This window comes from Ictidomys tridecemlineatus, chromosome 7, assembly GCF_052094955.1.
Source record: "Ictidomys tridecemlineatus isolate mIctTri1 chromosome 7, mIctTri1.hap1, whole genome shotgun sequence".
Lineage (NCBI taxonomy): Eukaryota > Metazoa > Chordata > Mammalia > Rodentia > Sciuridae > Ictidomys > Ictidomys tridecemlineatus.
This window is the reverse complement of record NC_135483.1, coordinates 185633105-185648672: the sequence shown is the minus strand read 5'-3', so window position 1 is coordinate 185648672 and position 15568 is coordinate 185633105. Positions and strand designations below refer to the sequence as shown.

The following is a 15568-nucleotide window of genomic DNA, read 5'->3' as shown; positions in this document are numbered from 1 at the left end:
GTAATGACTATACTTATTTGATTGCCTTTTTTTGTTATGGTCATCATCAGATTAAGAAGTGTTATGTGTATATATATATTTTATTCATATAAAAATCCTTCACAGAATATAGTTGAAGTAGAGTTGCTAGTACTCTTAATTGTTCTGTGTCTTAAATGGATCTTAAAAGACTATCCTAGAAGCTTGACTTTGTGTATTTGAAAAAAGTTCCAAATTTACAAATTGATTTTTGGATATTCTTTTTGTGTTGAGGACTGAAATGCAGATTATAATTGAGCTTTCTGTTGATGATTTCACTTTCTTATTAGGAATGTTACTGTCCTGTAATGGTATTAGAGGTCAAGTTAATGTAGATCAGGTTTGGTTTGTGATTTCATGGAATTATCCCAGACTGCTGTGCTTTTCTAATTGATAATCTTTTTCTCCTTTTTCTTGACAAATGTTTTTTCCCTTTGGGCAGCATACTTCCATTCCACTAACCAGTTAACCAAACATCAGTATTCTTTACATTCTCTTTTAAGTCATTTAGAGGCTCTTCTGTGGAAAAAAAGGAACAAGTATATATTAACTAAGCAAATATATGCCCAATGCTTCCATAAACTTTCTTGATTGCCACACAGTCCACACCTTCCATTTTTCAGGCCATGAATAAATGAGGAAAATGAAGTTTGGAAAGTTTAATAACTGAAAGTTTGTTTGAATGTGCCCCATTGGGCTGTTTGCCTCATACAGCATCTGGATCTTTGGCTATATCTTTGATGATTGACATTGCTTAAGGAATCGCTGATAGATAAATGGGAGTATTGCAGATATCATACCTACATCATTGCATAGTCATTTGTCATCAAGATTTCTTATTGTTAACTGTAAGTGGATTATATTCAAATAATAATTTTGAATGTAACGTATTCATCAACTGTGTATTACATTGTATGAAGGAAGAGAGATCTTATCTATTCTGAAGTGCCTATAGTTTGGAAGGGAGCTTTTTAATATTATCACTGGTAGTTATGTTTGATTAGAATGCTGCCATTTCTCAGATGTTTGCATCACAGAAGCTATTTTGAAGCTGTTGTTTAAAAATAAGATCCAGCATTTTTCCTTGTTTATTTTTTTCTAGCTGTGTCATTCTGAATTGCCTGGAATTTCAAAGTCGCACCCTTTTCCCCCACCCACCCTATTTCAGATTTCTTCCTGTAGATTATTCACAGGGGACTGAAGACTTCTTGTCCTTTGTATATAATGGATGTGAAACGTATAGTTCTCTTCGTTTTAGTTTTAATTTATCTCATGATGTAGTTCTGTTCAACTTTTAATAATACAGAACATTCAAGATGTGTAAGTATATAATTGACTCATCCTTTCAAATTCAGGCATTTTGAAGGTTATGTTGTTATTTGAAGTGATAAGCAATTAGATGTTTTTGAAAGAACAAAGTGTGTTAGAGTTATTTTTGTTATTAATACTATCTTGGATTGGGGGAGATAAGGGGCAAAGGCACTTCTAAAAATTAGAAGTCTTGAAAGAGCTCTTGTTTTTTTTTTCTGCTATGACTTGTTTACTGATGATCACTTTGTAACTTAAGCTTCTTTAGGAACTATACTATACGCATCTCATATCACATAGTAAACATTAAAAGTTTTCTGTGAATGTATGTGCATTTCATTTTATTTTTTTATTGTTTTGCTTAAGCCTTGTTTACCAGATTCATTCCTTAGTGCATTTGCATTTATTACAACCTAAGTAAATCAGAATCATGAATGGGATTAAAGTCCTGCTTGATCTAGATTGGTACTTTGAAAGAATGTTATTACTCTTTTAAAAATATACATAAATTTAGAACCTCTAGATTTTACCACTCCCTGAATGTACTGACTGATGGTTTTATACTTAATGTATTGATGAGTTTGAGAGTTGAACATTTAGTCCTTTTAAAATAAAGTTTCCATGGTGCTTAATATTGTTTATGTATCAAGGAGATACACACACACACACACACACACACACACACACACACACACATTAAGCAGCCTCTGAGTTCCTTAGTAAGGTAAATGGAGAAAAATCTGAAAAACACTACTTGATAAAAAAATTTGAGAGTCTTGCTTGTATATTTTATTTGAAAAATATGTGGTTATTGTAAAATTAGATTAGTTACTGCAGACCAACACAAGCACATGTTATTCAGTATCGTGCCTGAATATTAACATGTTCACATTTTAAATTATGTTGGTATATGTAGGTAAAATAATATTCATTCAACAGACATTTGTTTTTTGCCATCTAAGTGGCATTGAAAAAATGCATAATCCTTTGAGAAAATCTCACGATCTCTTAGAAGAAGAAACATAAACTGATAGTTATGAAGCAGTAGGAGAACATGGTAATAATTATAACTTGAGCATTATGGAAGAGCTGAGGAACATTAACTTTGAGGAGGTCTAGTAAGCATTTCTGGAGAATATATCACCTGAGTTATGTTCAGAGGAAATGTAAAGAATTGGATAAAACTAGGTGTGGTGGTGTACACCTGCCTGTAATTGAAGCAGCTCTGGAGGCTGAGACAGCAGGATTGCAAGTTCAAGCCAGCCTCAGCAAAAAGCAAGGCACTAAGCAACTAAGTTAGACCCTGTCTCTAAATAAAATACAAAATAGGTCTGGGGATGTCTCTATAAAATGCAGGAAGTTTTTTTTTTAACTGTTTATTTTTTCTATTTTTTAAAATTGGGACATTATAGTTGTACTAATGTTGCTATTAATTGTTACATGTCCATGCATACAATATGACAATATAATTTTGCCAATATCATTCCCCAGTATTTCCCCCTTTCTTTCCCTTGGTTTCTTTCCTCTACTGATCTCCCTTTAGTTTTTATGGGATCCCCTCCCTCATCTTTTTCTTTTTCTTTCTCTCTAGCTTCCACATATGAGAAAAAACATATGACCCTTGACTTTGAGTCTGGCTTATTCAGTTAACATGATTCTCTCCAGTTCCATCCATGTCCTGCAAATGACATAATTTTATTCTTTATGACTGAATAAAACTCCAGTGTTTGTATACACATATATATACACACCACATTTTCTGTATTGATTCATCCACTGATGGACATCTAGATTGGTTCCATAGTTCAGATCTTGTGAATTGTGCTGCTCTGAACATGGGTATGCATGTATTGCTCTGGATATGGTGACTTGAAGTCTTTAGGATAAGTATGAGGAGTAGTATAGTTGGGTCGTATGTTGGTTCCATGTCTAATCTTTTGAGGAACCTGCATGCAGATTTCCATAATGGTTGTACTAATTTACAATACCAACAGTATAAGAGTATTCTTTTTCTAACATCTTGAGGGGTGTGTTTTCCTTTAAGGTGCTCCTCCCTATCCCTTTAGAAGACTTTTCAAGGATGAAAGAATGTAAGTTAATGCTTTTGGTTTGTAAAATTAAGTGATCTGTATTCCTATGACTGAATAAGAGAATACAGGAGAAAGGTTTGAGCAGGTTTGAATAATGAGGACAAGTTGAGTTTGATCTGTGTCAAGAGCATTGATTTGGAAATAACACAGCAGGGTGTTCAATAGAGGAGTTTAGGCAAATATCTGGGCTGGCAATATATATTTGGAAGCCATTAACATAAAGACAGTAATGATGTTTCTTCTTTAAGATGTGAGCTAAACTTTTTGGGAAATCTAAATTTCCAGAAAAGAAATACACATATTTGCAAAAATTTGTGAATAGTTTTAGGAACTTCTAGAATTTCTTGCAAACTATATAGTGTTTCTTAATTTGTAGAATCCTACATGTATGAATAGTAGTTGTAACTTTGATCATGAATGAAAATGCACCAGGGACTCAAGAGTAGTATGAAAAAAGTCATAGAGTTATTGGGCTGAGAATGATTTAAATGGCTCTGGAAAAGTTAGGAGACATAAGGTATGGGGAATAATATTTCTGAAAGAAAGCTACATTAATGACTTATTTTGATTTGTATTTGTCATAGTTGTGCTCTTGATGTGCTTTTGTTTTAACATATTTGTTTATTTGCAAAGCTTGAAAACCTGTCTTTATGTTGTTTGTTGTTTGCTGAGTTTATCTTGAGTTCAAGAGATTGTATCTGTGTGTAAGGGGATTGATTATATTGTGCCCTGGACTAGGCTAGGCTGTTCACTGACATTCTCATTTAATTTCCATGACAGTATTTTGAGATAGAGTTATTAAACACACCTTGCAAGTGAGGAACTCAGACGACTTACAGGAGTTAAATAATTTGCTCAGGGTTACCTGGTTTGTAAGAAACATAATACATTTCCATGCCTGTCTGACAAAACATATATTCTCTAATGTACATACTATGTTTACCCAGATAATCAGTGACTCACACTTTGATAATTAGCATAGTGAAATATGAGTTATTATTTCATATTAGCATAGTGAAATATGAGTCCAGTGGTTTGGATTTGGGGATACTTGAATTTTAGATCTAGCTCTAATTTTGAGTAAGTCATTTAATCTCTTTGGATCTATTTTCTTCTCATTCATTTGAATATATTTTTACCTTAGCAATCACACAGCAGGAACATAAGTTGTCTTCTGGCCCCATTAGTGTTCTATTTGTAAGGCATAAACAGTGCAAAAAATACTACGTAAGTCTTGAATTATAAAGCACCTCTTATAGGTGAAAAATAGTTCTTGTATTATAACATAATTGTATAATTTTGAAGCCTCTTGGCTTATATATTTAAAATTCTTTATTTTCTGATAGAAATTGGTAGAGACATTTAAATACTTTTTCTAGCTAATATTGGATCTTTTCAATAATTTTGAAAAGATTATTTGATGTCTTGCTCAACCTTGGCAATACACATTGTCTCCAGAGTTGATGCTCCACATTTACTTTAGTCTTTCATTGAAATTATATTGAATATTCAGTGTTATATGATGTCACAAGACAATGTTTTTGTTTGCTTTGTTATAACCTCAACATATGCTTCATCAAACTAAAAATACATTGCACACAAAGGAGTTGAGGCCATCATTTTTTACTTGGGCTTGTATCTTTTATGTGTAAAAACTTATTTAGAATATATTACCCATGTAACTTTTTTCCTATGGATGACATTTTAGTATCAAGATATTTGATAAAACTAGAAAGCAGTGTAGGCATAGGGATAGATTCTCTTAAAGTCATTTGATAGATTTGAATAGAATTTGGATAAAAGCAAAGAAAATGGCTCTGTTAAAATATTTCTTTTTTAAACTCTCCAAAAAAGATTGAAATAAGATTCATTTTGAGTCATCTGCTTAAGGAGCATCTTGATATAGTGTTGAACTTCTATTTTACAGCTAGGCTGACTGAATGATCTGTCTTGCCTACTCTTTCCTTTTTCATACTTACATCCATCATATGTGACTTGGAAAGGATTCCACTAACTAATTTTTATCTAGTTCAGGTCAAAAGTATGTGTGACAGTGACTCATGTTACCTAGGTTGTAAAAATGCAGAACTGGGTAGATTTTTGTGGCATAAAGATGGTTCCTTAATTAAATAATTGTACAAAATCATTAACAACAACAACAAAATCCCTGCCTTCATGGAGCTGACATTTGGCTGAGGGATGAGAAATCAAAGCAAGAAATAAAGAATGTGGGGTTGAATTTAGGGTCAGTAGTTAGGGGAGTCTGTTACTATAAATAGAATGGCCATTTAAAACTCCATTGTTGACAGTTGAGCAGAGATTTTAGCTGTGCAGATAGATACCTGAGGGAAGAACATTATAGACAGAAAGTAGCAAATACAAAGACATTGAAATGAGCTGATTTATGTATTCCAGCTAAGGAGGCTAGTCTGCATGGAGTAGAGTGAGCAATATAGAAAAAGATGAAGTTGAGAGGTTATCAGATCAAAGACTGCAGGGAAGCTGGGGGTGGGGGCTTAGAAGGTTGAGACTTTGAAGATGCCTGCTAGGCTTAGATGCCTCATAGGCATTCAAGTAGTCAGATAAATGACTTGGGTATGCAAGGGAGAGGGCTAAATAGGATATATAACTTCCGAGATTGATTGGAAGTGAGAATAGATGATCAACACTTAGAAACTTAATGTGGACAGACAAGCAGTCTAGAACCAGAGCCTTTTGGTATGGAGATTTGGTGATGAGTAAGCAAGTAAAGAAGACTGACAGCTAGGAACCAGTAAAATAGGAAGCAAGATGAAATTATGGTGCTTGGAAGGTACAAGAAATATCAGTTTCAAGAAGTGGGTCTGTTTAGTGCTGCCAGATTAGTCAAGTAAGAGGAGATCTAAGATGTTAACCATTAGATATAGCAAAGTAGAAATCAGTTGGGAGTACTTTTAAGTGAAATGGTAAAGATGAAAGCTTTATTGGAGTGGGTTCAAGATATAATGGAAAAAATAGGACTTGGGAACAGTAAGGTAGAAATCTCTCTCTCCCTGCCTGTGATTTCACTGTACCTGGTAAGAAATTAGGTGGTACTTGAGTAATAGAGGGATTGTGAGGATTTTTTTTTTTTTTAAGACGTGAAACTGCTGACATGTGAATGTGAATTCTTTGGTAGAGAAAAAAATTGATGGTATTAAAGGTGATTTCCAAAAAAAGGGGTCTTCAAATAGGTGATTTGGGATGGAAGTACTTCATCAGATTTTATTGTATATTATGTATCACCTAGAGTTTTTATTCAAATGTAGGCTCTGTTTTTGTCTGAAATTCTGTGTTTCCAACAAGTTCTTATATGATTTGTGTATTTCTGATTCCTGTGATTGTGAGTGAAAGAACTCAGTACTTTGAGCACAAGAACTAGCAGATTGTATTTGCATAAAGTGTAGTGGATATGGTCAGTTAACGCAGTATCTCTTCAGATTGTTTCTGTTTTCTGAGTGGAACAAGAAATAGTCATTTTAGATTGAGGATATAGGAGGTGATTTAAAAACATCTAGGAGAGTAAAATCAGACTAGAAAAAAGCAGGGTTGTGGTGTTGCAGGAGGGGGGTACACTTGTAGTTTATGGCTAAGAACCTAAATGGAGGTGAATCAGTGTTGGTAGGTGTATGTTATCCTCCATTTATTTTCAAACTACATAGGTTCTTGTCAGGAATAGGTTGGCTGTTGGGATACTCCATGACAAGTGTTTTGGAAGAAAGGGGGGAGAGGGGAGGGTTAAGTGATTTCTGGATATATAAATCATTATGGTTTTATTTAAAGTGGAGAATTCTGCCATAGGTTAAGAATGTAGAGGCATGTCTTAAAGGATTAAAAAAAATTACGTTTTTCAGTTCCAGAGACTTTTTAAAAATGTATTCCTTTATTTCTGTTAAGACAGGTTAACATCCTTGTAAATCATGCAGATTTATAATCATAGTCATATAATAAAATAATTTACTGTATGGACAAATACAGAAGAAAGATTTTCAACCATTGGTTTTTTTTTTTGTCTCTTCTCTTTCTTGGATATTACAGATGACCATGGATGAAAAATACGTAAACAGCATTTGGGACCTTCTGAAAAATGCAATTCAAGAAATCCAGCGTAAGAATAACAGTGGTCTTAGTTTTGAGGAGCTCTATAGAAATGCATATACAATGGTTTTGCATAAACATGGAGAAAAGCTCTACACTGGACTAAGAGAAGTTGTTACCGAACATCTCATAAATAAGGTATCCGACTTTAAAGGACTGTTGCTAATGCAGTATTGAATGTAGAGAATCTTTTATACCATATTGTACTTTGATCAGAAGTATTCTTTTTAAAGGCTCCATAAAGCCTATAGAAATTTTTAATTCATATATTACAAAAAGCCTCATTCAAAAGTTATAATCAGCTAACTCAGGATTTTTGATAATTGAGAGAAGTTGAAGTTTGTGAACTTTATAAGTATGTTCTCTATAATCGTAATTAATGAAACAAAGACTTAGTAGTTGGAAATATTTATTTACTATTAGAGATAATATTTTTTTCTGAAAATGCTTTAATCACCCCATTTTAGCTTTTTCCTTTTTCCTGAATATTTGAAAATAATAAAATTATATTGTTTAAAAATATTCTCCAAGACTTTTCACTAATTGTAATTAATCTTACATATTTTAATTGAGTTGTGTGGTAAACGGGAATTTTTTAAAAAAATAATGGTGTGCTAACAATATAAAATGGTTCTGTGATTCCAAAAAGCTATATATGTTTTAGAACAAGTGTTTTAACAGAAACACTGCAAATAAAATGTAATCTTCTTTGTGAAATAACTTCACCACAATGTTTTGCTTTAAGATTTTTCAACAAAACATAAAATTATCACAGATTCATAAAACACTTTCCATATTTTTTTTGTATAGCACGAAGGTATTCATTTTTAAAATTTTACTTTGGGAAAAAAAGGCATAAAAATTTCATAAACGTGGTACAATGAATTCCTGTGTACCCTTTACCAGTTGTTAGCATTTTGTAAATCTTTCTATTGATACTTGTTATTTACTGCTATTATTATCAATATTTTTATTACTGAACAATTAGAAAATAGATTTTAGATTTTATTTACCGTAAAATACCTAGTAATGTTTCTTCCAAGAATGAGGAAATTCTCTTACGTAACCAAAGAACTTTGATCAAAATTAGGCAGTTTAACATCAACAAAATATGTTATACAGTTCATACTGATATATCACCAATTGTCCTGTCCTGTGTACAAGTGATGTCCTCTAAATAATTTGTTTTATGATCGAAGATCCAATCTAGGATCATATATTCAAGTTCCTCACCCTGTACTTATCTTTTGACACATTGACTTTTTGAAGAGTATAGGTCAGTTGTTTTTTAGACTTCCCCACAGTTTTTGATTTTTCTGATTGTTTCCTCATGACTAGTTTCAGGTTATGCATTTTTGGCAGGAATAATACATAAGTGATGTTGTGTCCTCAGTTCATCACTTCAGGAGGCACATGATGTCAGTTTAACCCATTATTGGTGATGTTAACTTTGATCCCTTGGTGTCCGCCAGATTTCTCCACTGTGAAGGTACCATTTTTTTCCCTTTGTAATTCATAAGTAATCTGTTCAGTTATATTTTGAGACTGTGTAAATATCTGTTTCACCAGAAACATCCATATGATGGTTTTTGCATTCATTCATGATTCTTGAGTGAATCATTAATTACTATGGTGGTGGCAAATTAGCACCTTTCTATTTCTGTTCTTCCTTTTATACTTACTTTGAAGAAGATTACATGAGTGAGGTAGTTTATTATTTCATGAAGGTGATCGTGTTCTTCATACAGTCAACAGTTTTTGTTAGGTTCCTCCTATGCACAGCTTACAATGAAGATATAGTAAATGTGAAGAGACATAATATTGTCCCTTTTAGGGGTTGTTTTTACTCTGATGTCAGAAATGAAATATATTTAAATAACAGTATGAAGCCCTAGATAATTGAGTGGCAAGTGAGTGATAAATAGCTTAGGAACGCAAATGAAGAAGAGATTATCCTGGACTATAAGATTTCATGGGAAGGGGCGAAATTTAACTGAGACTTCAAAAAATCAGAGATACATATGAAAATGTGGAATGCATTGCAGGGTGGCAAAATAGCATGTGATTATAAAGAGTTGATCTGATTACATTTAGGTGGCAAGTGAAATTTGATTGAGATTTATAATAGTTTTGGGAATTAGTTTAATTACAGTGTTTGAAAGTTTATATAGGAACTGATTATAGAAAAATTTGAATGTGAGACTAAGGGATTTGGACCAAACAGTTCGGAGTTTAGGTAGTTTTAAAAATGGGTGATAAGGTGATAAACTGTTTGAAGGTTAGTATAAGAAAGATGTAAATGTAGAATTTCGAGGACTTTCACTAGAATCAGGAGATGACCTGGAAAAGTCTGGGTAAAATCATAGACTGGAAATTAATGTATTTCCTAGGCCAGAAATTTTTAAGTAAGATTAGGCATAATTTGCTTATTGGGAGGACTTATGGTGCCACAAATAGGAATGTTATGAAGTTATAGTGGAAATCTGACTTGGAATGAGGAAAGGGTAGGTTTTGTTTTAGATTAAATTGACAATTTTTATAGTTGGTAAGTACCTTAAGAATCAGTGTGAGGTCATAAATTGCTCAAGTAAAAAAAAATGTATATTTGTAGATATTTTTAGAACTAAGGCAAGAACTTAAAACTAGATAAGGGGATTTGGCATTTGATAGCATATTACTGGTGAGTAAGTGTTAGATTTAGAGAATGAAGAGCCAAGGGATAAATGTTCAGTAGCAAACTATAGTTAAGTCATTATGGGTAAAAAAAGAAGATTAATCTAAGAAGTTTGGCATCAAAACAAAGAAGGAAAGGAGAGTGGAAGACTTGTTTAGTAAAACTACTGAAGGGTGGAAGATTGGAGTGTTTGATATGGTTAAGAATATGAGATTAAGAATAAAGAAGTAGCATGGTAGCACCTACCTGTAATCCCAGCCACTAGGCAGGCTGAATCAGAAGGATCACAAGTTTGAATCCAGCTAGGGCAACTTAGCCAGACAATGTCTCAAAATAAAAAGGGTTGGGTATATAGCTTAGGGATAGAGTGTTTGCCAGGTATACCCTGCATTCAACCCCCAGTAATGACATGTGGATAAATAAAAAGAATAATGGAAAATCAAATTACAGGCATGCTCACATTTGCCAGAAATTCTATACGGAATGTTACTAACATTTACTGTATGTTAATCTCAATTCTAGTGCTATTATGTTTATTAATTTAACTGATGGCCTCAAGCCAATGGATCAGATAATATCTGTTCTACAAAGGAAGAAACTGAGGCACAGAGAATTGATAATTTGCTCATATACATGTAGTGAGTAATCAGTCTAGCTGGAACTGAATTCAGGCAGTCTGGCTTCAGGCTGACCCCTTAACTTCTCTGTAGATCTGCTTTTGAGGCAGAATGGATTGATCAGAATGCACTAAATATGCTAAAATTGAGGTGATTAAGAAGCTTCAAATTAGTTGAGTCACTTCATACAGCTACAGTTCTTTCAGTTATAAATTCCACTTATGTAAAAGGAGGGAGTTGGATGTAATATCTGAAATTCTTTATTTTTAAAACCATTATGAATCTAGTAATCAAACCATCCATCTTCTGAAAATGAGATGAAGAAACGTGGAGTAGCTCTTGTACGGTATATACTAAGGAATTGACAAGTGAAGAAAATGATGGTTTAGTAGGGGTTGATCTGAATGTGATTTTTTTTTTTTTTTAAGCAGTGTTTTGTAGCTTGGGCATAGATACAGGAAAAGCATCTTTATACTCATGTGTTGTGGTTGAAAATCGGCTCTTAGAAAAGTGAGGAGCAGAGGGGAGGCCATAATGTGAAGTCAAGTGTTTTAAGTGAATGATTTTTGGACTCTAAAACATGGTCAGATGGTAAAAACTCTACTTTCATTGAGGATTAGAACTTCCACATATGAATTCAAGGGTGATATAAATGTTCAGTCCACAGCAACTGTTGTTTCAAAATATATAGCTGTTTCTTCTAGTACATTTCCTAAATGTGTATTCAAGTTGATTATACTAAATAAATGAAAAAGCATATATGCTGAATGAATTTTTTTCTCTTATGCATGATCATTAATAATATGTCTTTATTTTTTTTTCCTTGTTTTCCCACAAAAACCATTGGACCAGTTTTTGTCTAGGAAATGTATCAATTTCAGCATATCTGATTGTTGATAGACGTATGGTAATTAAGTTCTTGAAACTTCTGCCTGTATCCATACTTTCATTTTTATCTTTTTTTTGAGGGAGGCGTACTGAGACTTGAACCCAGGGGCACTTAACCACTGAGCCTCATTCCCAGCCCTTTTTTGTATTTTATTTAGAGACAGGGTCTCACTGAATTTCTTTGGACCTCTCTAAGTGTGGAGATTAGTTTTGAACTTGTGATCCTCCTGCCTCTGCTCCCAAGCCACTGGGATTACAGACATGTGCCACCACACCCAGCTTCTTTTCCATTTTTCTTACTTCACCTTATTTTATGAAAAACTTGTAATAGCCATACAAATATAGTTCTGATACCAAAAGAGAACTGTTAACTGATAGGGCCAATATAAAGTAGCTCTAAATGTTTGCCTCCTATTATAGAAAATGTCAGTGTTTTACTAAATAAACTTATGGATGCCAAGTATAATATAATGAGCAAAAATATAGTTTGCGTGAACATCCATATTACCTCCTGCATTTCCCATTTTGATTTGAAGGTAAGGGAATGGCTTAGGGTTCTGTGGTATAAGTTACCTATCTTTAATGTCATAGTAGGTACCCATTTTTGTGGTTCTGCATTACTGTTTTGTCACTTTTTTGTTCATTATGTTTTTAGCAATTAGCTGAGCTACTTTTTTTATGTGAACATTTAAAATTTTTTCCTAATTAGTTATACATGTTACCAGGATGCATTTTGTTTCATTGTACACAAATGGAGCACAACTTTTCATTCCTCTGGTTGTACATGATGTAGAGTTGTACCATTTGTACAGTCATACATGTACCTAGCTAGGGTATCCATCTCATTCTACCATCTTTCTTACCCCATACCCTTCCCCCTGCCCTTTGCCTAATCCAAAGTGTCTCCATTCTTCCCATGTCCCCTCCCCCCATTATGGATCAGCATCTGTTTACCATACCATTCAGCCTTTGGTTTTTTGGGATTGACTTACTTCGCTTAGTATGATATTTTCCAACTCCATCCATTTACCTACAAATGCCATAATTTTATACTTGGTCTATACCTAAAGGACTTAAAATCAGCATACTATAGTGACACAGTCAAATCAATGTTTATAGCAGTTCAATTCACAATAGCTAAACTGTAGAATCAATGTAGATGCCCTTCAGTAAATGAATGGATAAAGAAACTGTGGTATATATACATGGTGGAATATTACTTGGCATTAAAAGAGAATACAATTATGGGATTTGCAGGTAAATGGAAGGAGTTGAGCTACATGTTTTTTTTTTTATATCCACATATATAATTTTTTAGTTCTGTGGTATAGATAGCTATGACCCATCCTTTCACATTGAAGAACTGAAGGGAAATACAGTTTTTGCATGGAATTACATAGGGCTGGTGTGTGTGTGTGTTATTTTAGTTGTAGTTGGGCACTTATTTATTTTTATGTGGTAATGAGGATCAAACCCAGTGTCTCACATGCACTTTACTGCTCAGCCCCAACCCCTGAGCCATAACCCCAGTCCTGGGGTGGTGTTTTTGTTTTTAATACTTTTTAGTTGTCAATGGACCTTAATTTTATTTACATATGCAGTGCTAAGAATTGAACCCAGTGCCTCACACACGGTAGGCAAGGACTCTACCACTGAACCACAACCCTAGCTCCTGAGCTGTTTTTTTTTAAAATGGAGTTTGTTGTTACTTTGATCAAGGAGAGAATAGTGAATATTTTGACAAATGTTTTTGGTAAAATAGAGCAGTACAAATGACCAAAAGGCAAATGAGGGGAAGTTACAGAGAGGATACATCTTGAGGATGAAAGGAGCTTATTTTTGGCTTTGGAAATAAGTTCCCCAAATTGAATCAGGACAGAAAATGTGCTAGTCCTCTGGTTCACTTTTGGTAGTGCAATTTTTTTTTCTATCCTAGAAGAATGTCTCCTTTGAGGAAACTTAGGTTCAAAGGAATTCAGTGAAATTCTCAAGACCACAAAGCAAAATATAGGATGTGATATGACCTTTGTACCTTTCCATGAACAAATCGTGTCTTGTTTAGTAACTATGAAAATATTTCAGTTTTCATAGAAATGTTTCCCTCCCATAACTTTTGTCTTAAATAAATAAATAAATAAATAAATAACAGAGGGAGCATCTAAGTTAATACTAGAAGAAAAACGTTCTGCAACCCTTTAGATTTAAGGACTCATAAAATTTTGTCAGTCTCAAGGCTCTCGTTATAAGGCTTCTCATCACAGAATTCAGCATTCAGAAGTATTTTTCAGGCTTTGAGTTAGGGTAAAGGAATGTATTAGTAAATAGAGTACATCTGATCCCTGCACTTGTGAAACAGATACTAGATGTTTAGTTATAAAATATAATGAAAATAGGAGACGATAATAGAGAAAGGAATGATGGGAAGTAACTACATAGGTCAAGAACCTCGCATTTGAGAGGTGTTGATGCTTAAACTGGGTCTTAGGAATGAGAGGTTGCTAATAAAAGAGGGTGGAAGGGCCATTCCAGACAGGGAATGGCTATTCAACATATTTCTCTGTAAAGGACCAGATGGATACTATTTTTTTTTTAACTTGTATTGTAACTCCTCAGCTTTGCTGCCACAGCACAGAAGCAGCAGTAACCCGTACGTAAATGAACATGGCAGGATTCCAGTAAAACCTTATTTTACAAAGGCAGCAAGCCATCCTTTGCCAATTCCTGGAGTAGAGATATTGACATAAAGCCCGTTGTGAATAGAAAATTCAGTTGGTAATGGGGAGGAATGGGACAAAGTATGATCGGAGAAAGAACCAGAAGCCATTGAGCCCAACTTTCAAAGTCATGACAGAGGGTTCTGTACTTAGTTGTATGTATATTAGGAAGCCACTCAATGATTTGAAGCATGACAATGACAAACTGCAGTATAGGTTTTTAAAATATGACTTTGTCTGCTGTGTGGAAAATAAATTAGAGGGCGTAAGTGTTGAGGGGACTGGAAAGAAGTAATCCAGTAATGGGTGGTAATAATGATTTATACTGGTTTAGTGACATTGGTAATTGAGAAGAGTTTTCAATTCAAGATTCGTTTCACATGTACAAAGAATGTTGCCTGCTGACTGATTATAGTGAATAAAAGAAAAATTAAGGTGATTTCTAGGTTTTTGGCTTTTGAAAGATAATTGAGGTGATTCTACTTTCTGATGTAGATATTTTTTTAATTTTTTTTATTGGTTGTTCAAAACATTACAAAGCTCTTGTCATCGTATTTCATACATTTGATTCAAGTGGGTTATGAACTCCCATTTTTTACCCCGTATACAGATTGCAGAATCACATTGGTTACACATCCACGTTTTTACATATTGCCATACTAGTGACTGTTGTATTCTGCTATCTTTCCTATCCTCTACTATCCCCCCTCCCCTCCCCTCCCATCTTCTCTCTCTACCCCATCTACTGTAATTCATTTCTGTCCCTTTTTTTTTCCTTTCCCCTCACATCCTCTTATATGTAATTTTGTATAACAATGAGGGTCTCCTTCCATTTCCATGCAATTTCCCTTCTCTCTCCCTTTCCCTCCCACCTCTCGTGCCTATTTAATGTTAATCTTTTTCTCATGCTCTTCCTCCCTGCTCTGTTTTTAGTTGCTCTCCTTATATCAAAGAAGACATGTGGCATTTGTTTTTTAGGGATTGCCTAGCTTCCCTTAGCATAATCTGCTCTAATGCCATCCATTTCCCTGCAAATTCCATGATTTTGTCATTTTTTAGTGTTGAGTAATACTCCATTTTGTATAAATGCCACATTTTTTAATCCATTTATCTATTGAAGGGCATCTAAGTTGGTTCCACAGT

At 33.9% G+C, this 15568-nt stretch overlaps 1 protein-coding gene across 3 annotated transcripts in view; it reads left to right on the top strand.

Moving 5' to 3' along the window:
* Cul3 (cullin 3) overlaps positions 1 to 15568 on the top strand; it is an 81631-nt gene that overhangs the window by 12162 nt on the left and 53901 nt on the right. Inside the window, exon 2 of one of the 3 annotated variants that reach the window (XM_078018093.1) lies at positions 7473 to 7670. The exons of 1 other annotated variant lie outside the window; for it this stretch is intronic. In XM_078018093.1, coding sequence (XP_077874219.1) covers positions 7473 to 7670 — 198 coding nt within the window. Of the gene's footprint in view, positions 1 to 7472; positions 7671 to 8958; positions 9022 to 15568 lie in introns of those variants that run through there. One more of the 3 variants, XM_021729997.3, reaches the window with a different exon arrangement.